The sequence below is a fragment of the Monodelphis domestica genome, chromosome 4 (genome assembly GCF_027887165.1).
Source record: "Monodelphis domestica isolate mMonDom1 chromosome 4, mMonDom1.pri, whole genome shotgun sequence".
NCBI classification, from domain to species: domain Eukaryota; kingdom Metazoa; phylum Chordata; class Mammalia; order Didelphimorphia; family Didelphidae; genus Monodelphis; species Monodelphis domestica.
Window position 1 is genome coordinate 384,723,242 of NC_077230.1, and position 24,136 is coordinate 384,747,377.

The following is a 24,136-nucleotide window of genomic DNA, read 5'->3' on the forward strand; positions in this document are numbered from 1 at the left end:
ACTTGAAATGGAGCCAGACACAGGAGTTCAAATCCTGCTCTTCTACTTACTCTCTGGGTGACCTGGGCTGACTTCTTCATTAATAGAATGAGGGGATTGGGCCATCTGACTCAGAAAGTTTCTTCTGGCTTCAAATCCCAACCAATCCAAGTCCCAGAAAATGTGTGGAATGTTGTAGAAATGTAATGAATTATCGTTGGTGCAAAAAAACCCTGGGTTGGGAGTCAGAAAGTCTCTATTGGGGTCTCGGCTCTGATGATTATTGGCTGTGAAATTTGGAGCCAGTTGTGTCCCAAGCTATTGAAAAGGACTGAGCAACAATACCTGCTACTCCCTGTCTTCGGAGGTGCCTAGGTGGCATAGTGGATAGAGTACCAGGCCAGGAGTCAGGAAAACTCTTCTTTCCAAGTTCAAATGTGGCTTCTAATTGTGTGACCCTAAGCAAGTCAGTGAATTCTGTTTGCCTCAGTTTCCTCATCTGTCAAATGAGCTAGAGAAGGACATGTCATGGCAAACTACTCCAGTTATCTTAGCTGTGTGACCCCAGGCAAGTCACTTAACTCTGTTTGCCTCAGTTTTCTCCTCTATGAAATGAGTTAGAGAAGGAAATGGCAAACCACTCCAGGATCTCTGCCAAGAAAATCCCAAATGGGGTCCCAAAGAGTCAGACAAGACTAAAAGGACTGAACTTTCCCTACTTTACAGTGAGGAATGCCATCAAAATCCCTAATGTGGGGGGCAGCTGAGTAGTTCAGTGTTTTGAGAGGCAGGCCTAGAGACAGGATATCCTAGGTTCAAATCTGGCCTCAGACACTTCCCAGATGGGTGACCCTGGGCAAGTCACTTAACCTCCATTGCCTAGCCCCGACCACTCTTCTGCCTTGGAACCAGTACACAGTATTGATTCTAAGACAAAAGGTAAAGGTTTAAAAAAAAATCTCTGATGGAGGATCTTGCTTTTTCCAAAATGCTTCTTCCCCTTGTATTCATAACAATACTTTTTATGTGGTAGAAAAAATAATGGAAATCAAGTGGGCATTCATTGGCTGGGGTGGGGTGTGTGTGCATATACATGTGTAAACATAAACATAATAATAGAATATGAATATGCTCTAAGAAATGACGATATGAGTAATTTGGAGAAACTTGAGAAGATTCATCTGAACGGAGGCAGTGGTGAGGTAAGCAAAGTACCAGAAAAACAATATTCACAATGACTACAGTGATATACAGGGAAATAATACTGAAAATAAAGACAAATGCTGAGTTATTGTAATGCCCAAACTTGGCCCCAAAGAAGTCTCCTTTTGGCTAGAAGGGTGAGAGACTGCATGTGTGGAAGGTTATATACAAGGTGTCTGGTTGGTTCTGCTTTAATTTTTTTTCTACTAAAGGAAACAATTCTGTGTGTATGTGTATGTGTGTGTGTGTGTGTGTGTGTGTGTGTGTGTGTGTGTGTGTGTGTGTGTGTGTAGTGTTTCCCATTACATTTACTTCCCTTCATATGCTTTTTAAAAATATATTTTTATTCATTTCATTATTTCCCAAGTAGCTGAAAAATTTGTAATGTTCATGTTGTTAAATGTTGGGTTCTAAATTCTTTCCTTCTCACCCCTCTTGCACCTCTTGAGATCAAGGCAGGAAATATAATGTTGAATATACATATGAAGTGACTTGATATATTTTCCATTTAATTTCAAGTGGCTTGCTATCTGGCAATTTCTCATCTATGACATTCCATTTCGCACCTCCAGACCTTTACAGTCATAGTTCTTCATGTACACCCTCCTTACTTTGGCAGCCTTCGTTTTATTTAAGAAATCTGTGGCTTAGACACCACTTCTTACATCAGGCCTAGCTCATGGCCTGACATACAGTAGGTGCTCATTTGATGATATAAAAACAAAGCTTAAATAAAACACAATAAATAATCACAATATGTATCATGCAACTTCTCATTTATATAGAGAGTTTAAGGCTTACAAAATGGCAGCCCTGAGAGGTAGGAAGACCAAGTATTACTGTCCTTGTTTTACAGATGAGGAAACTGAGGCTTAGTGGCTTGTCTATTATGACCTAGTAAATAAGTGGCAGGTCCTAGATCTGGGCCCAGGAATCCTGACACCTAGTTGAGAAAGTAACCAAGTGGTTGACTCTTCTGAACAGGTTGGTTGGTCATGAGTGATGACGGCCCCATCTCATACCTGGGTTTTAATTTCTTACCTGCCTGATTGGTGGTGATATTGACGGAAGCAAACTGGGGTGAGAAGGGACTCTGGTCAGTGACTCCATTCACTGCCTGGATCTCAAAGGTGTACTGGGTGTGGGCCAGCAGGTCGCTGATGTAGATCCTGGGCTCCGTTAGACCCAGTTGTCGGGGGGCAAACTGCACATTGTCCCCACAGCGGGTGCAGGCGCCCCGACCCGAGCCACAGCTTTTGCAGATGATGTTGTAAACCAGATCCTCTCGGCCACCTGAGTCCCGGGGTGGCGTCCACTCTAGCATGAGGGAGGTCTCATTGATGCTGGAGATCACAGCCTGAGGTGCAGATGGGATGGCTAGGGATAAACAAATAAGCCAGTTAGTGGCTGGGGCCTGATCCACAAGAAGACAGTCTCACCCCAGGGCACTACATTTATTCCATGTGAACAAAGAATTTCATACACCTTCCAAAATGGATCTGACCATATTGCTTCTCTGCTCAAAAACCTACCATACCTCCCTATTGCTTCCAAATCCTTAGATCTGCCATTTAAAGTTCTTTATGATCAGTCCACTTTTCCTCTAGGTTCCCATCATGTATATCCATCCATTCATCCATGCATGCATGCATGCATCCATCTATCCATCCTTCCTTCCTCTCTTCCTTCTTTCCTTCCTCCCTCCCTCCTTCCCTTCCTCTCTTCCTTCCTTTCTTCCTTTCTTCCTTCCTTCCTTCCTTCCTTCCTTCCTTCCTTCCTTCCTTCCTTCCTTCCTTCCTTCCTCCCTCCTTTATTTCCTTCCTTCCTTTGTCCTTCTTCTCTCCCTTTTTTCCTTCCTTTCTTTCTTCCTTCCTTCCTCCCTCCCTCCCTCTTTTCCTTCCTTCCTCCTTCTCTTCTTTCCTTCTTCCTCCCTCCCTCCCTCTCTTCCTTCCCTTCACCTTCTATCTTAGTATTAATTCTAAGATCAAAGAGCAGCAAAAGCCAGGCAACTGGGGTTAAGTGATTTGCCCAAGGTCACACAGCTAGGAAGTTTCTGAGGTCAAATTTGAACCTAGGTCCTCCCAACTACACTGTGCCACCTCCCTACCCTTCTAGTATTTTTCTAGTCTTGCTTCCTGTGACTCCTCTTCTTACACTTTCCATTCAAGCCCAAGCCCCCTGCTAACAAATTATTTCTTGTGTGTGACATTCCATCTCCTACCTTTAGATCAAGTATTTTTTCATCCTTGAAATGTACCCCCTCCTCACTTCCACCTCTTAGCATCCCTAGTTTCATTTAAAGCATGGCCTGGGTGCCACGTCCTACTTGAGGTCTATAGAGTAGGTAATAAATGCTTATTGACTAACTGTATGTACTGTCTCCCTCGTGAATCACTTTGTATATAAGTCCTATTTACATTGGCGTATACTTCTCTATCCCCCTTGCTTTGAAGAATGTCAGTTCCTCAAGGGCAAGAATTGCTCTAATCTTTTCCTTGCATATCCAGTAACTACTGCCATGTCTTGTATACTGTGGGCATTTAATAAATGTTGAATTAAAGACTATCGAGGGTAGTTGTTACCTGCTCTGTTAGCTCCCAAGGGCCTATTTAATACCAAGAAAGACTTTAGGCAGTCTTCTCTCTCTTGGTGTCTCCTTTCTCCCCATCTTGATTTCTTGCTTCCCTTGTCAAATTTTTGGTTCATACCTGGAATATCCTCCTCTCTTCCTTCTTCCTTTTCTCCCAATTGATATCTTATTCATCCTTCAAGGCCCAGCTCTAAGATCCTCAAACTTTCTCTAAGCATCCCAACTCCTCATTAATAACAATAACTTGGATTCCTATAGCACTTTAAAGTCTGTAAAACCATTTATACACATTATACACTATCTCATTTGGTCCTCACTACAACCCCTTGGAGGTGGGTGCTACTATTGTCCCCATTTTACAGGTGAGAAAACGGAGGCAGGCAGAAGTTAATTTGTCCAAGGTCATATAGTTAGTAAATGCCTGAAGAAGGATTTGACCTTGGATCTTCCTAATCTGGGGCTAGTGCTCTAGGTATTTTGTCAGTCTAGAAACTACTCTCTGTTCTTCTTTGTATAAACATGATTCTATGCATATGTCACGGGAAATTGCCAAGTAGACAAGATATTTCCTCTTGACCCCAGGTTCTTTGGATGTTCCTGCTGTGGATGACAGTATGTTACTCTGTCCCCGATCTTTAGAGATTGTGGTTTTTTTTATGTGAGATCTATGGTCACTCAAGAGGAAATCAGTCTGGTCATCCATACTGGAAAAGCCGAGTGGATGAAAAACACAGATTGTCTAGATTTTGACCTGGAGTTTGACAGAGACTCTTTATAAATTCATTAAGACCTCTATTTTGGTCAAGCTCTGCACATGGGTAATAAGCTATCTCCAAAAATAAATGGAGGGAAGGCGTCTTTCTAAATTAAATTTGGAAAACTGTGCTGTTCTCTCAATGGGTTCAAGCTGTTTTTTATGGCAAAAGTCCATCTCTTTAATACAAATACCCTTCTGGAGATGCTACCATGTGACAGATCTTGCAATATGAAGATCTCTGAAGAGTCATAAGCAGCTCACTGTATAGCCTATATCTCTTTACTATGTCCCCTATCATGAGAAGCATGTGCTGAATGCTTTTTAACAGCTAGGCAGACCATATGTTACCAAAGGAATTGGCATTCCTTTGGCATGGCCTGGCTGAAGGAAGTCCTGCTGGCTCTTCCTTGTCTAGATGACCCCTTTGTCCATCCATCCATCCATCCATCCATCCATCCATCCATCCATCCATCCATCCATCCATCGCTACATCCCTCTGATGCCCTAGAATTTTGAAAATGAACTCAAATTTCATTTTCAAAGTCCATTTTTGTCCCATTTTCAGAAAATCAGGAAAACATCAGCCCTTTTCAATCCCCACGGCACCTCTTTTATTTTTCCATATTGTTCCAAAGATCAATGGCATTTCATAATAGCTCAGTTTCTTCAGCACCTTGGAATGCAGCTTGGCCAGGTGTGGCTATCTGAAATTATCAAAGGTAGCTGATTGCTGTCTTACTATCTCCTTACTTCACTGTGGGCTCAAACCTCATCAGCCATTCTTGCTCTGATCTTTCCAGTCCAAGGATTATCCTTGGCAGAGGAAATAGGAGCATGATTAAGACCTGAGGAGTTCCGCCTTCCCTCTGTCATCTGTTTTCATCTTCCCAGTGGGCCTCTCCTTTCTCTGAGCTTCTTCTTTTCCTTAATATGTCTAAAAAAGAACCAAACGTTTTTGTTGGCCCTAACCTTCCCTCTCAGCCTCAGCCCATTCATTCTAAGTGTTGGCTCTCTTGATATTATCCTTAGGGGAACATGCCAGGCTTTCGTGTTCATCCTTGCTTCCATATTCTCTACATGTCATTGAAAAGCCTAAGTTGGCCATTAAGTACCTTGTGATGCCTCTAAAGAGAAGTTGGTCTCTTTCTCCCTCCTTCTCTCCCTCCCTCCTCTCTCTCTCTCTCTCTCTCTCTCTCTCTCTCTCTCTCTCTCTCTCTCTCTCTCTCTCTCTCTCTCTCTCTCTCTCTCTCTGTCTCTCTCTCCCCCCCCATCACTCCTTTTCTCTCTCTTCTCCCTCCCTCCCTCCCTCTCTCTCTCTCTCTCTCTCTCTCTCTCTCTCTCTCTCTCTCTCTCTCTCTCTGTCTCTCTGTCTCTCTGTCCCTCTCCCTCTCCCTCTCTCTCTCTGTGTGTCTGTCTGTCTCTCTCTCTCTCTCTGTCTCTTTCTGTGGAAATTGAAGCCATGGATTCTTCTCAGAGCCCTTTGGAATAACCTGCTTTCCCCAAACCTAGGCCACCTCTAGCTCTCCTCTCCTCCATCAATGGATATGAACATGGAGAGTCCACTTTCCCGCCAGCTTCAGCAGCCCTTATGCTTGAATTGAAAGGGCCAACATTCTGAAGCACGATGGAGACACTTGGTGGGTGGATGCAGACTGGAACATTTTCCCCAACAGTGGTTTGTAATCAAGTGGTAGAAAGGATGTTACTGGGGACACGGATGACCAGGAGAGGATGGAGGCTGCTCAGATGGTAACAATCATGGAGACTGCTAAGTGGGTACTCCTAGGAGACTAAAGGAGCTATGGTGGTGGTGATGCTGGTGGTTGTCTTTCATACTCAAAGAGGACCAAAATGACCTTATGTTATGTTATGGCTGATTACACCAAGATGAGAGTGGAAGGGAGATAGAGGAAAGCAACAAAGGCACTGGGCATATCCTCCAGGGAGAGATGTCCATAATAAGGTCTCCATAATAATGGCACAAGATGGGAAGACATAGGTCGTATTGAGCTCTGCACTAGACCTAGCAAAGGGCCCTGGAAATGGTGGGCACTTTAGTTATCTTCTATCTAATCTGAGTACCAAGGATACACCTATTTATTTCTATGTAGTCTCCTCCCTAGACTGTTAATCCCTCCAAAGTAGGATCTATTTTTGCCATTCTCTGTATCTTCAGTACTTAGCACAGTGCTTGGCACATCTTAAACATTTAATAAATCCTTGTTGATTCATTGCTTGGCTGAATAAATGTTTGAATGAATACTTACATTCAAAAAAAGCTCCTCTTTTTTTCACCAGAAAGTAACCAGATAAAATAATTCCCCCAAAGGGCTTGCTATGTGATCCTTTTAAGAACCAGCTGGGTTTTAAAAGAAGGTTGGGGATAGTAGGTAGCACAGTGGATAGAATACTAGGCTTTGAATTGGGAGGACAGGGGTTCAAATCTGGCCTCAGATACTTCCTAGCTGTGTGACCTTGGGCAAGTCACTTAACATCAATTGCCCAGCTCTTGCTATTCTTCCTTCTCAGAATAGACACTGAGACAATACTGAACTTCCAAAATGGATTCTCACTTCTGGACCGGGTCTGGCCATGGATCACATCTTGATCTCTAGTGGTCAGAAAGAAATTATAGCCACATCCCATATCTAGTTCTCTAAGAAGGTTTGAAACTGAAAGGCTGTTCCTATGAAGGGAAGGGAATAAATATTTATTATGTGCCTACTATGTGCCAGGCATTAAGTTAAGTGCTGTACGACTGGCATCTCATTTGATCCTCTCAACAATCTTGTGAGCTAAATGCTGCTATTATCTCTATATTACAGTTGAGGAAAATAAGGCAGACAGAGAGGAAGTGACTTGCCTAGGGTCACACAGCTAGGAAATGTCTGAGGCTATAAATGAACCTAGGTTTTCCTGACTTCAGGTCTGATGCTCTATTGTGCCATCTAATTGCCAGGGATTCCAGCAGAGATGAGCCTGATGACAAAGACTCAGCTTATATTCTTTTCCTTAAAAAAGAAAAAACCTCTTTACCTTCTTTCTTAGAATCAATATTGTGTATGGCTTCCAGGGCAAAAGAGCAATAAGGGTTAAATGACTTGCCCAGGTTCACTCAGCTAGGAAGTGTCTGAGGCCAGATTTGAACCCAGGACTTCCTGTCTCCAAGACTGGCTGAAGTCACTGAGCCACTCAGCTGCCCTTCTAGGTTCTCTTCTGACCCTGGGAATATGGTGCCCGACAGTTAGTAAGTTTCACTATAAACTGAAGATGTTGAAACAATCCTGGATCTGGCTGAGACCACGGGGGAGGGGGCTAACCTTGGGCTGCTTGCCTTACAAAGCTGGATGAATTATCCCACTCAGATGCACAGATAAGCTCAATTAGGCTGCAGAGCAATTAGAAAGTTATAAACTGTGTTCTTCATTTGTAGAGGGAGGCAGCAATCCACAACCCCAAATAAGCTGAAGAATGTCAGAGACGGGAGGGACCTGACGACACAGATCCTTACTTCCCGAGCTTGAAGAACTTCAGTGGTTCTGGGTTGCTTGCTGGGTAAAACCCCAACTCCAGAGCCCGGAACTGCAGACCCTCCAGGACTCCAGTCTAGCTTTCTAGACATTCACATGATTTCCCTTCACACTGTGTATTCTGGTCAAACTGGACTAAACTGTTCCCTGATCTCTCATATTCTCTGTTCTGAAATCCTTTGGAACTCAGATCGGCTTTGATTGGGGCTCCATGATGTGTTCACATGCACGAGCCCCCAGTGAGGGTCTTCTTCTAGTCAGAAATCACTTTTATGTCTCAAAGAAAAGGGTCATCTCTCTGCTATCAAGTATTCTCGCTTCTACTTCTTAAAAAAAAACACAGCACAAAAAACCACCTAATTTGAGCTCCAGACTATTTAAGGGTGGTCTGTGCGTGATAGGTCTCAGGCAGGCAGCCTCTGCTTCACAAGGAGATGGTTTCCCCCCCCAGGTGAGCTCAGCTAGGAAGGTGTCCTCCAAATGTCCCCCCCAACATACTGGTACACGGCATCTCCAGCGGGTCTAGGTCAGCTCGGTAGTACCCATTGCGGCAGACACAGTTAGTAGCTCCTTCTGAAGTTGTCCGGCTGTTGATGGGGCAGTGAGTACATCCTTCATCGCCCTGGTTGGCCTTGAAGGTTCCAGATGGGCAGCCTAGAGGAGAAAACAAATGAAAAGTCAACCCAAAGGGAAAGGAATGAATAAAGCAGGAGTGGGTGGCAGGAGAAAAGTCAAAAAAGTTTGGCTGAAAAAACAAAAATTATTATTTCCATTTCACAGAGGGAGAAACTGAGGCTCAGAGAAGGGTGGGTAACTTACCCATGGTCCCATGAGGCAGAGCTGGGAATCACATTAGCATGTATGTTCCTTACGAACAGAAACTACTCAAAAATACTAAGATTCTCATTTTTGCAGATGCGGAAACTGAGGCTCAGAGATGTTGTGACTTACCCGATGCCACATTGCTATTAAGTATCAGAGACAGGATTTGAACTCAAGTCCTCCAAATCCATCAGTCTGACTCTTGCCACCCTCCCCTTAAATCTCTGACCTTTTCTATTTTTCTCAGCCTCTTTGACATGCTCCAGCCTCAGCCTTCTGGGAGTCTCCAGAAAAAGCCAGTCAAGTCTTGGAAGAGATGAGCTTTGGAGGAATTCTCTTCCAAATACGGATGGGGGACGTTGGGGAATGCTGCTCCCCTCCCTTCCTCTCCTCCTTTCCAGAGCAACTCCAGCAGCCCTGGCTTGGCACTAAGGGACCAGTTTCCCAAGGGCTTCTGGGAAGCTCTCCAGCACCAAAGATGGATGGATGGATGATGCCCCCTTTGATCTGGCAAGGCTAGGCTGTCCGCAACTCCAGCTATGGACAGTAGAGGGTAGTATCTGAGCTGCAGGAGACATGCCATCTCCACCCTTCCCCCCCTTTCCCCCACAGCCCCCCAAAGCACTCCGAGGCGTGTGTGACACATGTTCTAGCCATCTCAATAAATAAACAGGAGCCCCGGGTGCGCAGAGGGGACTCCTTGCCTTTTCCAAACTCCACCCGCTGCCTCTCTCTTCAGCCGGCAGGCTTCTTTCTATTCCCAATTTCCCAGGCAGAAGGAACAGATTTGTTTTGGAGAAAGCTCTGCTGGTCCCCCATTCTGCCTCTCCCTTGAAATCCAGAAGATAACAATGATGACAACAGTAAAAATAGCTAACATTTATACAGTGTTGTAGGGTTTGCAAAGCACTTTGCAGACATGATTTCATCTGATTCTCCTACCAGCGCTGACATGGATGCTTTGCTTTCTTTTATGATCCTCATTTTATGGAGGGGAAACTGAGGCTCAGACCTACTTGGTGAGACAGAATTTGAATGTAGGTCTTCCTGACTCTGAGTCTACCTTGGTGCATCGGAAGCTGGAATGGACCTAAGAGCTCACTGTCTCAGTACCAAGCCCCTCGCTGGCACAGGTGAGAAACGATGCCCAGAAGGGGAATTGACTGGCATGAAGAGTGACTAGCAAAGTCACCACTTGAATCCAAGCCTTCTGACTCACACGACATGTTCTTTCTAGTGCACCCCACTGTTGCCCTTTCCTTGCTTTTGGCACGTCTACCTCAGAGCATCCTGGGCTCGCTGAGACTTGGTGGGGTGACGGGGGGGGGGGGGAGCAGCAGTTCCCTCTTCCTGGACCGGCCAAAGGCACTGAGGTCTGGAATCAGGCATCTGCCACTAACTCACTGTGATTCCTTGAACCAGTCACTTCCTTTCTCCAGACCTCAGTTTCTTCATCTGTCTAGTAAGGATGACTGAGTTCATTTGGGTATTATTGAGAATGTAGAAAGTTAGAGCGGGAAGAGACCTCAGACGTGACCTCGTCCAATTATCCCATTTGACAGAAGCTCGAGACGCCCAGCAGCCCCAGGCAGGGGAAATGACCGACCTCGGGTCACAGAACCCGTTAGTCGCCGCACTAGGTCTAGAGACCGGGGCTCCAGACTCCCAGGCCTGCGATATTTCTTGTGTCTGCTACACTCTGACTCTTCTGACACACCACCGGGAAGTGCGCCAGGCAGGGTGGCCTGGACTTTGTAATAGAGACGAACAGGACACCGGGGAAAGGCTCTGACATGCCCCTCTGCTGCTTCCAGGACTCAGCCTCCCACCCAATCCTGACGCCTCGGAATGCTGGGACAGCTTTACTTCTGTGCCTTAAGGCGTCCGTCCCTCCTTTAAGGAGCCTCCCCTGATTGCACTCAGCAGGCACAATCACTGACCTTAGAACTCCCATTAGCACTTTGCAACTCAAATGTAATAATTCTAGTAACAGCTAACATTTATAGAGTGCTTGTGATGCGCCCCGCACGGTGCTATGTGTAATTCTGGGTGTCATCATTGTCTCTCTTCATTGCTGTTCCCCCATCAGACAAACCCCAGCTCAGCAAAGGACTCTGCATGCAGTAGGTACTTAAAACATGTTGGCTGAATGGTCAATGAATCGGTGGAAGCACCAAGCTCCTTGGAGAGGGGCACACGTGAAGCTTCCATCAAGCATCTCTCTTTGGCTGCAAAGAAAGAGCTGAAAACAGGTTTGGACAGTGGGCAAGAGGAACAAAGAAACCAGTGGGCTGTTAGAAACTGGAGGGATGTGTGTATAGAGCTGGGAGGGGGGGGATGCTCAAGAAGGGAGAAAAGAGAATGGAATGCGGATGTGGTGATGAAGGGGGCTACGCTTTTGTATTCTCTTTGAAGACTTCCTTCGGCTCTGAGCATTGTATGTTTTAAATTCCATGTTCCAAGGTCCTTTCAAATCAAACAGTTCATGTTCTGAGGTCCCTACCAGCTCTCAAGTTTTCTGTTTAAAGATCTCTCCCAGCTCTGACAGTCTCTGTTCTAAGGCCTCTCCCAGCTCTGACAGTCTCTGTTCTAAGGTCTCTCTCAGCTCTGACATTCTCCATTCTAAGCTCTCTCCCAGCTCTGACATTCTCTGTTCTAAGCTCTCTCCCAGCTCTGACATTCTCTGTTCTAAGCTCTCTCCCAGCTCTGACATTCTCTGTTCTAAGCTCTCTCCCAGCTCTGACATTCTCTGTTCTAAGGGTCCTCCCAGCTCTGACATTCTGGGTTCTAAAGTCTCTCCTAGCTCAGATATTCTGGGTTCTAAGGTCTCTCCTAGCTTTGACATTCTGGGTTCTATGGATCCTCCCAGCTCTGACATTCTGGGTTCTAAGCTCTCTCCCAGCTCTGACATCCTCTGTTCTAAGCTCTCACCCAGCTCTGACATTCTCTGTTCTAAGGTCCCTCCCAGCTCTGACATTCTCTGTTCTAAGGTCTCTCCCAGCTCTGACATTCTCTGTTCTAAGCTCTCTCCCAGCTCGGACATTCTCTGTTCTAAGGTCTCTCCCAGCTCTGACATTCTCTGTTCTAAGGTCTCTCCCAGCTCTGACATTCTCTGTTCTAAGGTCTCTCCCAGCTCTGACATTCTCTGTTCTAAGGGTCTTCCCATCTCTGACATTCTGGGTTCTACGTCTCCTCTTTCTAACTGACATGTTATATTGTAAAATTATTTACAGTTTTACATTCTGTGTTCTACTGTTCTGTATGCTAATGGAGGACTCTTTCTACTTTAATTTTCTAGATCTCTTTGTATTGTAGTGGCGAGAGTTCCAGATTTGGAACCGGGAAGACCCAGTACTTTTTAACTATGTGACCAAGGGAAAGCCACTCCATTTTTTTAGCCTCAGTTTCATCATCTGTAAAAGATAGAGATCCAGGCCTGGAGTCAGGAAAACTTGAGTTCAAATCTGGCCTCAAACACTTCCTAGCTATGTGACTGGGTAAGTCACTTAATTCCCTTTGCATAGCCCTTGACCTCTGTCCTATCAGTGTTATGAAGATAGAAAATAAGGGTTTAGAAAAAATGGAGAGGGGGTCCACTAGGTGATTCCATGCACTGAGAGCAAGCCTCTGACTGAGGTTAAAATCTGGCCTTAGATACTTCCTAGCTGGGTGATCCTGGGCAAGTCATAGCTTAGCCTTTACTGCTCTTCTGCCTTGGGTCCCAAACTTAGTATTGATTGTAAGATGGAAGGTAAGGGTTTTTTTCCCCTTTAAAAAAAAATAAACCCTCACCTTCTGTCTTGGAATCAATACTGTGTATTGGTTCCAAGGCAGAAGAGCAGGAAGGGCTAAGCTATGGGGGTCAAGTGACTTGCCCAGGGTCATACAGCTGGGAAGTGTCTGAGGCCAGATTTGAACCCAGGACCTCCCATCTCTAGGCCTGGCTCTCAATCCATTGAGCTACCCAGCTGCCCCCCTTTTCCCTTTTTTAAAGGAGAGACTTATTCCTAGCCTTACCTCACTCATAAGACTGTTGAAAATCCAGTGAAACGGACAAAGTACAAATACTTTGAAAAATATATTAGGCAGTGCTAAGGTTGAAATATGATTATTTATAGATAGTTCAGGTAAAAATGTTATGTATTTAACCTGAAATCCCTAAGTAGCTGCTGGCTCCATGCCAGGCTGGAACATGAGAATACACACAAAGACACACACGCACAATGGTGGAGGCAATCAGTTCCCTCCACCTTTCCACCTTCATCTGTTAGGCTCAGCATGTCTCTGTTCCAACTGCTTGTCTTTCTCCTAATATGATTTGTAAGAGGCTGCCTTTCTGCTTGCTTCTCTCTCCATCTGGAATGCCCACCCTCCTCTGCCCAGCCAGCTCGTGCCCCTCCTCTCCTGGCTCCAAAGTCACCTCTTCTCGGAGGCATCCCTCATTAACCCTGCCCTGCTCAGGGGCGTCCTCAGCAGGCGCTACGTGGACAGCTAGGCAATTTTGCTTTGGGTCTCCTGCTTCTGAAATTGAAATACAAAATGTTATAGTTAGAAGAGACAGCAAGAGGATGCTGGATTTGGAATGAGGAGCTGCATTCAAATTCTCCTCCTCTCTCAACTATTAGGACCTGGGTGACATGAAGGAAATTACTTAAATCTCTCTGGGCCTCAGTTTATTGTTGTTCACTTGGGTCATGTCCAATTCTTTGTGACCCCATTTGGAGTTTTCTTGGCAAAGATACAAGAGTGGTTTGTCATTTCTTTCTCCAGTTCATTTTCTAGATGAGGAAATGCTCAGGGTCCCATGGCTAGTAAGTGTCTGAGGTCAGATTTGAACCCAGGTCTTCCTAACTCTAGGTCTATCCACTTCTCCACCTAGCTGCTCCAGGCTCAATTTACTCTTTCTGTAAAATGAAGGAGTTGGATCAGGTCATCTCTAAAGTCTCTCCTGAATCTAAATCTATGGCACAAAGCTTGACTTGGAAACACAAAATGTCAGAGCTAAGAGGGGCCAAAGAAATACTTTAAACATCCCAATTTTGCAGGGAAGGAGACCCAAGAAGTGACTTGTCTAAGGTGATCCAGAAAATGAATGTCAAGAGAGGTATTGGAGATCAGGTCTTAATTCTCATTATATTCCCATTATATTTGCTAAGGAGCCTCTCAAGTCAGATGGTCTTTCAAGGATGACATTCTATATTTGAAGATTCTTCTCAGCTCTGACTTTGTGTCTTAAAAGAAATGAGAGGATTCCCTTTTATAAGATCCCAGCTCTCATCCCACAGAAGATCCCTTTGTACTCCAGATTCCAACTAATCTCCCTGGGTTTGGGAATGCCTTATTGCCTAATGCAGTATGGAAGAGGGGAAGTTTAACTGGTTCTATGTTCTAAAGTTCCTCCCAACTGATATCTTGTGCTCTAAGAGCCATCCCAATTTTGACATTCTCTGTTCTAAGACCCCTCCCAGCTCTGACATTCTCTGTTCTAAGCTCTCTCTCCCAGCTCTGATATTCTCTATTCTAAGGTTCCTCCCAGCTCTGACATTCTCTGTTCTAAAGTCTCTCCCAGCTCTGACATTCTCTGTTCTAAGCTCTCTCCCAGCTCTGACAGTCTCTGTTCTTAGGTCTCTCCCAGCTCTGTCATTCCCTGTTCTAAGGTCTCTCCCAGCTCTGACATTCTCTGTTCTAAGGTCTCTCCCAGCTCTGACATTCTCTGTTCTAAAGTCTCTCCCAGCTCTGACATTCTCTGTTCTAAGCTCTCTCCCAGCTCTGACATTCTCTGTTCTAAGCTCTCTCCCAGCTCTGACATTCTCTGTTCTAAGGTCTCTCCCAGCTCTGACATTCTCTGTTCTAAGCTCTCTCCCAACTCTGACATTCTCTGTTCTAAGCTCTCTCCCAGCTCTGACATTCTCTGTTCTAAGGTCTCTCCCAGCTCTGACATTCTCTGTTCTAAGGTCTCTCCCAGCTCTGACATTCTCTGTTCTAAGCTCTCCCCCAGCTCTGACATTCTCTGTTCTAAGGTCTCTCCCAGCTCTGACATTCTCTGTTCTAAGGTCTCTCCCAGCTCTGACATTCTCTGTTCTAAGCTCTCTCCCAGCTCTGACATTCTCTGTTCTAAGGTCTCTCCCAGCTCTGACATTCTCTGTTCTAAGCTCTCTCCCAGCTCTGACATTCTCTGTTCTAAGGTCTCTCCCAGCTCTGACATTCTCTGTTCTTAGGTCTCTCCCAGCTCTGACATTCTCTGTTCTAAGGTCTCTCCCAGCTCTGACATTCTCTGTTCTAAGCTCTCCCCCAGCTCTGACATTCTCTGTTCTAAGGTCTCTCCCAGCTCTGACAGTCTCTGTTCTAAGGGCTCTCCCAGCTCTGACATTCTCTGTTCTAAGGTCTCTCCCAGCTCTGACATTCTGGGTTCTGTTTCCTGTCAGTTCTGATAGTCTATGCTCTGAGGGTCATTTCAGCTCTGACAGTCCCTGCTCTAAGTCCTCTCAACTCTAACTCCCTGAGTCTGAGTCATGACAGCCGGTAACTGTTAAGTAGGTTCCTACTCTTCAAGATGTACCAAGACTCCTTTAGGCCATTGACAGTCCAGGCCTTTTTCTCCACTTTCAAGATTCTTCCCCCTCCACTCTCCATCTCCCCAATCTGGCAGACAAGTAGATTCTGTGGAATCTCCTTTCTCTCTCACCAGGGTTTGGCCCAGCTGACTCAGCAACGCTCCTGGCCCTTAGAAGGGATGTGGCTGCCTCAAGGAATCCCCAAATAGAGAGGACTCTTTGGTTGGGTTGGCTCAGCTCCTCATAGAGCTGGGTGAGGCCTCCTACCCAAAGGCAAGCGGGTTCACATGGACTCCATTACTCCTCCTCCTCTTCCCAACCCTGTCTTGGCTTCACATTCCTTCTCCACATTCCTGGACTGGGCTGGGGGTGAGAATGACCCTTCAGAAAAGAAGCCAGTTTTTCCTTGAAGAGATGGGTCCTCACGGCCAAGACTGGGCTGTATGCCACCCATCTTCATCACTTAGATCCAGACAAAGTCAGGTTACAGCGAACATCCTGGGTTCTAGATTTGAATCTTAGCTCTTGAATCATATGGCTTTTACCCGTTTCCTTCTCTCCCCCTCCAAAATCTGGTTCCTGGTTCTGGTCCTCTTGATCTCTTTCCTGTACTATTTTGATAATCTAATTGGCCTCCATTCTTTCCCTTTTCTAATCTGTTTTCCAGGCTTGACCATGTCACCCCCCACCCCCACTTAAAGAGTTCCTATTACTTCTAGAATCAAATTCTGAAGCCCTTCTCAGGGTGGCACCCTTTGCCACAGTGCCTACTTCATGATACTCCCCTTCATGGACTACAGTCTAGATAAGCCAACCTAGTTGCTATTCCTCTTCCAGGGTATCCCATGCTCCATCTCTTCATTCCTCTTTACAGTCTCTTCCCCATGCCCAGAAGGCACTTCCTTCTTACTTTTCTTCCTCTTGGGATCCTTAACTGTTTTCCCCCAAAACTCAACTTAGTTGTTACCTCCTACATGAGGCCTGGCATTTATGGTCTTCTACAATCTGGATCCCACCTACTTTTCCAGACTTACTTAGGACCACCTGTTGGTAGTTCCCCAAAGCTGGTGTTCTATTGCCAATCTGTTGCTTGTCTGTAATTTACTCCCTCCTCACCCTTACTTCTTAGAATTATTGGCTTCCCACAGGGCTCAGATCCAGGGCTACCTCCTCTCTGAAACCTTTTCTGATTTCTCTCCTTGCTTACAATACTTAAAAAAACCACAAAAAACAAAACCTGTTACTTTCTATCTCAGTAATAACTCTAAGACAGAAGGGCTATGGTTAGGCAAATTGGGTTAAGTGACTTGTCTAGGGTCACACAGCCTAGGAAGTGTCTGAAATCAGATTTGAACCCAGGATCTCCCATCTCCAGGTCTGGCTGCCTATTGAGTCAACTAGTTGTCCCGTAAAGATTATTTTTATCTTTCATTTTATTCTATATATTACTATGATGCCTTTAACAGACAGTTTGAGCTTAATAAATATTTGTTAAACAAAATTATTGTTTGTTGAACTGAATTGGATCACATTTATATGACTGTGTTTGCATAAAAATGATAACAGGCACTGACATTATCTCATCCTCTAACTTCCTTGCAGAGTAGGTGGAGCAGGTTTTTTCTCCCCATTTAACAGACAAGAAAGCTGAGGCTCAGAGTAGGGTAAGTGTTAGATAAGATGGTCTTTGGGGTTCCTTATAATTTTAAGTTTCTTCAATTTGCCCAAGATTGCAAAGAGAGCCAGAGCCAGTCTTTGGAGGCAAGTGGTAGAGAAAAAAAGAGAATCTGACTTGGAGCCAGAGGACACAGTGTTTGGTGTAAAATTCTGAGCTTTGCCACTTATCATCACCATCATCTGTGTGACTTAGGGTCCTTATTTTCCTTCCTTCCTTCCTTCCTTCCTTCCTTCCTTCCTTCCTTCCTTCCTTCCTTCCTTCCTTCCTTCCTTCCTTCCTTCCTTCCTTCCTTCCTTCCTTCCTTCCTTCCTTCCTTCCTTCCTTCCTTCCTTCCTCCCTCTCTTCCTTCCTTCCTTCCTTCCTTCCTTCCTTCCTTCCTTCCTTCCTTCCTTCCTTCCTTCCTTCCTTCCTCCCTTCTTTCCTCCATTCCTTTCTCCCTCCCTCCCTCCCTTCCTCCCTTTCTTCCTTTTTCTGTCTTAGAATGAAAGCTAACTAAGTATTGGTTCCAAGACAAAAGAGTGGTGAAGACTAGGCATCTGGGGTTAAGTGACTTGCCCAGGGTCACACAGCTAGAAGATATCTTGGGTCATATTTGAACCCAGGACCTCCCATCTCTAGCCCTGGCTCTCTCTATCCATTAAGCCACTTAGCTGCCCCTTAGATGACTTCTAGGATCCCTTCTTCCACCTCTAAATATTTGATTGCTTTGAATTCAGAATTTCATTTGTTTGCTTAATAGCACCTAGGACTATCCCTCTAAGTCTTTGCGAAGAGAAGGAGACTCCAAAGCCAGAGATTCGGGAGACCATCATGGGCTCCAGAACTAAAGGAGGCAGAAATTGTATAGAAGTATCCATGACTCGAATGCTGAGGCCTGGGTTCCAATTTGTGCTCCATTATTTACTATGTGACTTTGGACAAGTCACCTCCCTTGAGGTGTATGGTCTTGGGCAAGGCATGTCCCTTCTCTCCTAATCTGTGGAATTCTAGGTGCTCTCCAAAGGCCTTTTTAGCTCTAAATCCTATAATTCCTAGGAATCTCTTTCTGGTTCCTAATTGAAATCTCTTTGGCTGAAGTTCTAGCCAATTTCCTCTCATTCTGTCTGCCCTGGCAATGAAGAGCAGCTGTTGCCTTCTCCATGTAATACCCCTTCGGAGACTTGGAGACAATACCCTCCCTTACCTCTCCAGCCCCTCATAACGCCTCCGTTTCTGAGCAGATCTAATGCTCATGGCTTAGGCCAGACAATTCAGCACTTCATCCTAGAATGGTTTTCTCTGGATTATCCTTGTCTGCCCAGCTCTTGGCTAAGCTCTTTGAGAGCCGGGAGAGGTCTTGTTCCTCTTGGTTCAGGTTTAGGTAGTAAATTAGCTGTTGGGCAGTGGGGGAAAGTCCTAGACTTCAGAGGCCTGGAATAAAGAATGAGGTCCCCAGGATGAAGATGGGCAGCCCCGTCAAGGTCATTCAGTTCAACTTCCCTCTGCCCCAGGCTTCAACTCACAGAATCATGAATCTGGGAGAGACTCCCAATTCATAACACCCTTGATAAAATCGTCATCACTCCTCTCCTTGAAGACTTCCAGGGAGGGAGAATCTGCCATTTTCCAAAGCACTTTGGGATAGCTCCAATTATTAGGAAACTTTGCCTTACTTAAAGCCCACATTTACTCCTATGTAGTTGACTACACATCACTCCTAGTTCTCCCTTCTGGGGCCAACGAAAGTCCAATTTCTCCTTTACAGGACAATCCTTCAATGACTTGAGGACACAACTCATGTCTCCCCTGAGTCTTCTCTTCTCCAAGCTGAACACATGTTGAAAATTATTATTATATGTAATTGGGAAAATAAAATATCTTTGAATAAAAAATAATTAGCAATAAGAATTCTCCAAATTTACATAGCACTTTAAGGTTTACAAAGGGCTTTGTCATAGATTATTGAACGTAATCCTTACCACAATCTTGTGAAGTGGTACCATCATTGTGCTCATTTTACAGATGAGGAAACTGAGGGTCACAAAACCAAGAAAAGTCTGGGGAAGGGTTTTGAATTCAGGTCTTCTTGTCTCTGAGCCCTATACTATACCACCTAGTTGCCTAGAAGTATAAGGCATCTTCTAGCTAAGATCCTATAGACTTCTTAAAAAAATATTTTTTTAAACACTTACCTTAAATCTTAGAATCAATACTATGTATTGGTTCCAAGGCAGAAGGAGGTAAGGGCTAGGGAATGGGGGTCAAGTAGCCTAGATATTCTTTAAAGTCCTTTCCATCTCCAAATTCTATAAGTCTATGATTCTCTAAATATTCTAGATTTTAAGATCCTTCCCAGGTCCAATATTCTGTGTTCTAACGTTATTCCCAGTTCTGACATCTATGTTTTAAAGTCTTATGTTGTAACATTTCATGTTCTAAGGGGCTCCTCTTGCTATGATTCACCCAAGCACAGAATTAAGCTAGGAAGTGTCTGAAGCCACATTTTAGATCTCCCATCTCTGGGCCTGGCTCTCTATCCACTGAACCACTTAGCTGTCCCCTGCCATGACTTTCAATAGAAGAAATGAAATACAGGATTTTTGGAGCATGAGTAAGATCAAAATTCTAAAGTCACAAAAGGAAGTAATTCCAGTGAGGAGGAAAAATGAGATTTTTCTTGAAGAGAACTATTGGTGTGAGGGCACAGGGAACTCACTAACCAACTCTTGATTTTCAAGAAGGAGTGGAGGCAAGAAGATGGAAAGCAAGACCAGACAACACAGAATGAATAGAAGAGCATGGCATGGTTCTGAGAGTTAAAAGTCAGAAGGAACCAAGACTGGCAAGGGAAGCTAAAGATGGCAAAAAGAAGGTTTGATTTAAAAAAAAATCTATTTGGAGAAAAAGGAAAGACAAAGAAGGTTTATAAGACCTTTACTCGGGAAAGATGGGGTAATGACCATTGAGAACAGAAAGAACATAAAGAAAAATTGGTTTTCTCTACCAACGAGAAGGAGCTTTATGCTGGAAAAATAAAAATGGGTCACAGAGAGTTGATACCCAAGATCAGTAAGGAAATAGTAGGAGCCCAACCATTGGTCCTTGATAAATCTCAAATTACCTGGTCCAGATGAAATAGATCCTCAAAGGTCCCATGCAAGGATCAGATGAACTCAAGTCAACAAGCATTTTTTTATTAGGCACCTAGTAGGTGCCAGACACAGTGTTAAGTCCTAGGGATGCAAGGAAAGGCAAAACCAGACCAAAACAAACATAAAGAATACAAATTCCAAACCCAGCCCGTTCTCCTGCTCTTCAGGAGCTCACAAGACTAATGGGGAAGAATCAAAGGGCCAAGGGATATTGAGTCCAATGTAGAGAAGATTTGGGATAAAAGGAGAGGAAAGACTGTCACAAGGAAGAAGGTCCAGATTTGTTCTTTTCAGTACCAGACAGCAGAACCAAGAGCAATGGGGGAAATTAAAAAGTGGCACTTTGGGTTGGACATTGGGGAAAAAACCTGCCCCACAGTTAAGAGCTAGAGTCATCTGTCTACAGTGGAGTTGGCTGCTCTGCCCTGAGGACCATGGGTTCCCCATCACATGAAATCTTCAAGTGGAGGTCAGATGACCTTTGCTAGGTATGTTATAGGGGGTGCTCTCATTTGGGAACCAGTTGTAGGGGGACCACTGAGGCTCCTTCTGTCTCTGAAAATCTGCTTGTGTGAATCACAGCAAGAGGAGCCCCTTAGAACAGAGAATGTTAGAATACAGAGTGTCATAGCTAGGAGAGTAAGCCTTAGAAAAGAGAATGCCACAGTTGGGAAGAACTTTAGAACACAGAAGATTGGAACTGGGAAGGACCTTAGAACCTAGAATATTTACAGATCAGCTTATAGAATTTGGAGCTGGAAGGAGTTTAAAGGAGTGTATCCAAGTCAATGATATCATTTAGCAGAAAACTCATGCCCAGGAAAGGGAAATGAATTGTCCAAGACCACACAGTGAATGAATAAATAACATCAAGTCTCTGTATCATAGGATAGGAAGTTGAAAATTGCACTGAGACAATAAAGGTTAATGGGACCCTGAGGTGACTTGTTCTTTCTCTCAGTCTTAGTCTTGAGATTTAAAGGGAAAACACTCCCAGATCCCTGTGTATTTAAGCACTTTGGGAGGAGGGGAGAAGACAAGTTCGCCAGGCGCCAATTAGAAACCCCAGGATGTCCAGCTCCAATGGATCCCTGCCTGCTCTGGCCTAATCCAGGTTTCACACTGTCAATTATCACCTAAGACTTTAGCACCTGGAGTTCCAGGGGTGAGCAGGGCTCAAAGCCGTCCTGGTGATCCTGTCTCACTCTGGCCTTGAGCCTTTTCCTTGCTTTGGTGGCTTTTGGCCAAAGGCTCCTTTTCTGGTACCCGTCTGGGGATGAGATGCTTTTCTACTTCAAAACAATTTCTATCTACACTGACATGTATTGAGGGCTTCTCTTTTTTTGTGGGAAGGAGCTATGCCACCCAGTGAACCTTCTTGAGGCATGTCCTTCTAGACTTCTAGTCATCTCAGTACTGTGTGCCATCAGAGATATGAGCGTGGGGTTCCTTTTGGAAGCAAAAGATCCATTTTAGATCCAACTCTGCTACTCATGCACAGTGTGAATGAATGCATGAAACTTCCTTCCTTCCTTCCTTCCTTCCTTCCTTCCTTCCTTCCTTCCTTCCTTCCTTCCTTCCTTCCTTCCTTCCTTCCTTCCTCCCTCCCTCCCTCCCTCCCTCCCTCCCTCCCTCCCTCCCTCCCTCCTTTCTTTCTTTCTTTCTTTCTTTCTTTCTTTCTTTCTTTCTTTCTTTCTTTCTTTCTTTCTTTCTTTCTTTCTTTCTTTCTTTCTTTCTTTCTTTCTTTCTTTCTTTCTTTCTTTCTTTCTTTCTTTCTTTCTTTCTTTCTTTCTTTCTTTCTTTCTTTCTTTCTTTCTTTCTTTCTCCTTCTGTCTTAAAATCAATACTAAGTATTAGTAGATTTGCCCAGGGTCACACAGCTAGGAAGTGTCTGAGGCCACATTTGAGCCCAGGATCTCCCATCTCTACGTTTGGCTCTCAATCTACTGAGCTACCTAGATGCCCCTGAAACAGAATTTAAGTGGTTAATATATGTTCAGTACTAAAATTCAGATTCAAAAGTAACCTCAAAGTTACCTAACCCTCAAAGTCCTAACCCTCAAAGAGACAACATGAGTAGGGGAGTTGTAGCCAGAAATGGGCACACCCAATCATGAACAACTTCTCTTGAAGCCCAGCCACTCAACCAGTTAGGGATCCATTTAACTGTATTATCATCTCAACCATCTCTTTCCATCTTCTACATAAGGACAACATGAGATCCTTCACCAAAAAGCTTTGCTAAAATCTAGGTAAATCTATATCCACAGCATCCCCTCACCTATAGATTAAGAATCCAGTCATGGGAGGTCTGGGTTCAAATAAGACTTCTGACATGTCTTTGCTGTGTGTTTCTGGGCAAATAAATCACTTAAGCCCAATTGCTTAGCTCTTATTGCTTTTCTGCCTTGGAACTGATACTTGGTAATTGCAAGGTAAGGGTTTAAAAAAAAAGAAAAAAAGAATCCTGTCAAAAAGGGAAATGCAGTTAGTTTGCTTTTGAAGAAGCCACAGTAGTTTTTTGTAATCATTGCTTCCCTTTCTAGATGCCCATCAACCATCTCTTTAATATTCTGGTCTTGAATGTTCTCAAGATTTAAGTTAAGCTCCCTGGCTTACAGTTTGCAGACTTTATTCTCTTTCCTTTTTAGAAATCTGGAACATTTGACCCCTGATCTTGTGGTATAAAATTATTAATGAAGAAAAAAATTTATTTTTGTTACGGGTCTGTTTCATAATTCTTTTAAAAATTGGTATATTGTAAGATATCCATGAAAAAATGTTATGTGATGCATTTTTATTTAAGAATGTAATATGTGTAATAAACAGTCGAATGTGTTTGGCCTGGAAAAATAAAAAAAAAATCTGATCTTGCAGTACCTCCCTGACTTTCCAGAATCTTCTGAAGCTCCCTAGTAGACCCTCAGTGATCACTTTTTTCAGTAACCTCTGAGGGAGTTCATGGGCACCAGGTGATTTGAATTCCAGGGCAGCGAGGCACTCTCTTGCTCTTCCTGAATTTATCCCAGGCATGAATTCCCCGATAGTCATTTTGAGAGACTGTGGGAGACTGGATCTCAGCAGCAGTAATTCCGGATGATTTGATGCCTTGAAATCCTCCAATCTAAGCCTTGCCATTAAGGTTTAAACATCTACTGTTAAAATGCAAATGTCCCCAGGAGAGTCCAGAGTGATAACTTTATCAGTCATTTACACCACAGTGTGAAGGGTCATTCCAGGGAGGCAGCCCATTTCATCACTGGATGACCTTAAGCCTTAGGAAATGCCTCCTAACATTTGACCGCTCTGGGACTTCCACCCATTGGTCCCACTTCTACCCTTTACACGGAATATGTCCATTCCCTCTTTTCTATGACAATCCTTCATCAATCTAAAAAAAAAAAAAATATATATATATATATATATATATAAATAATGATAGATAAGATTTATAGAACACTTGATGGCTTGCAAAGTTATAGAACATATGTGTATATTATATTTTATATGGATAAATTTATGTTATTGCCTTTAACCTTGCAACAAACTTGTTCAATAGGTATTTTATCATTCTCATTTTACAGATGAGGAAACTGAGGCACAAGGGACTTGCCCAGGGTCACACAGATAGTAGGTATGTACAAGGCAGGATTCTAACTGACTCCAAGTTTCATGCTCTCCATCCATTGCCCAACCTCATTGCCTACCCAGACTTTAATCCTCCAGGCTAAACACCTCCAGTTCCTCAGATCTTGGCTCCACACCATCCTAGAGCCTGGAACTTTCCAAACCTTGATCACCTTCCTAGGAATAGATTGGAATTCTCCCAAGTTCTTACTAAGGGGTGTCTAGAACTTAGCTGGGTGTCTTTCCTGTCTTCCCAGTAGAATGG

The 24,136-nt window shown here is 44.2% G+C and overlaps 1 protein-coding gene across 3 annotated transcripts in view; it reads right to left on the minus strand.

The window, feature by feature from the left end:
- Positions 1 to 24,136, minus strand: part of EPHB2 (EPH receptor B2) — a 309,543-nt gene that overhangs the window by 68,877 nt on the left and 216,530 nt on the right. For all 3 annotated transcript variants that reach the window (XM_056795607.1, XM_056795606.1, XM_056795605.1), the window contains exons 4-5: positions 8,558 to 8,713; positions 2,224 to 2,559 (exon numbers count right to left, since the gene is read on the minus strand). In XM_056795607.1, coding sequence (XP_056651585.1) covers positions 2,224 to 2,559; positions 8,558 to 8,713 — 492 coding nt within the window. The remainder of the gene's footprint in view (positions 1 to 2,223; positions 2,560 to 8,557; positions 8,714 to 24,136) is intronic.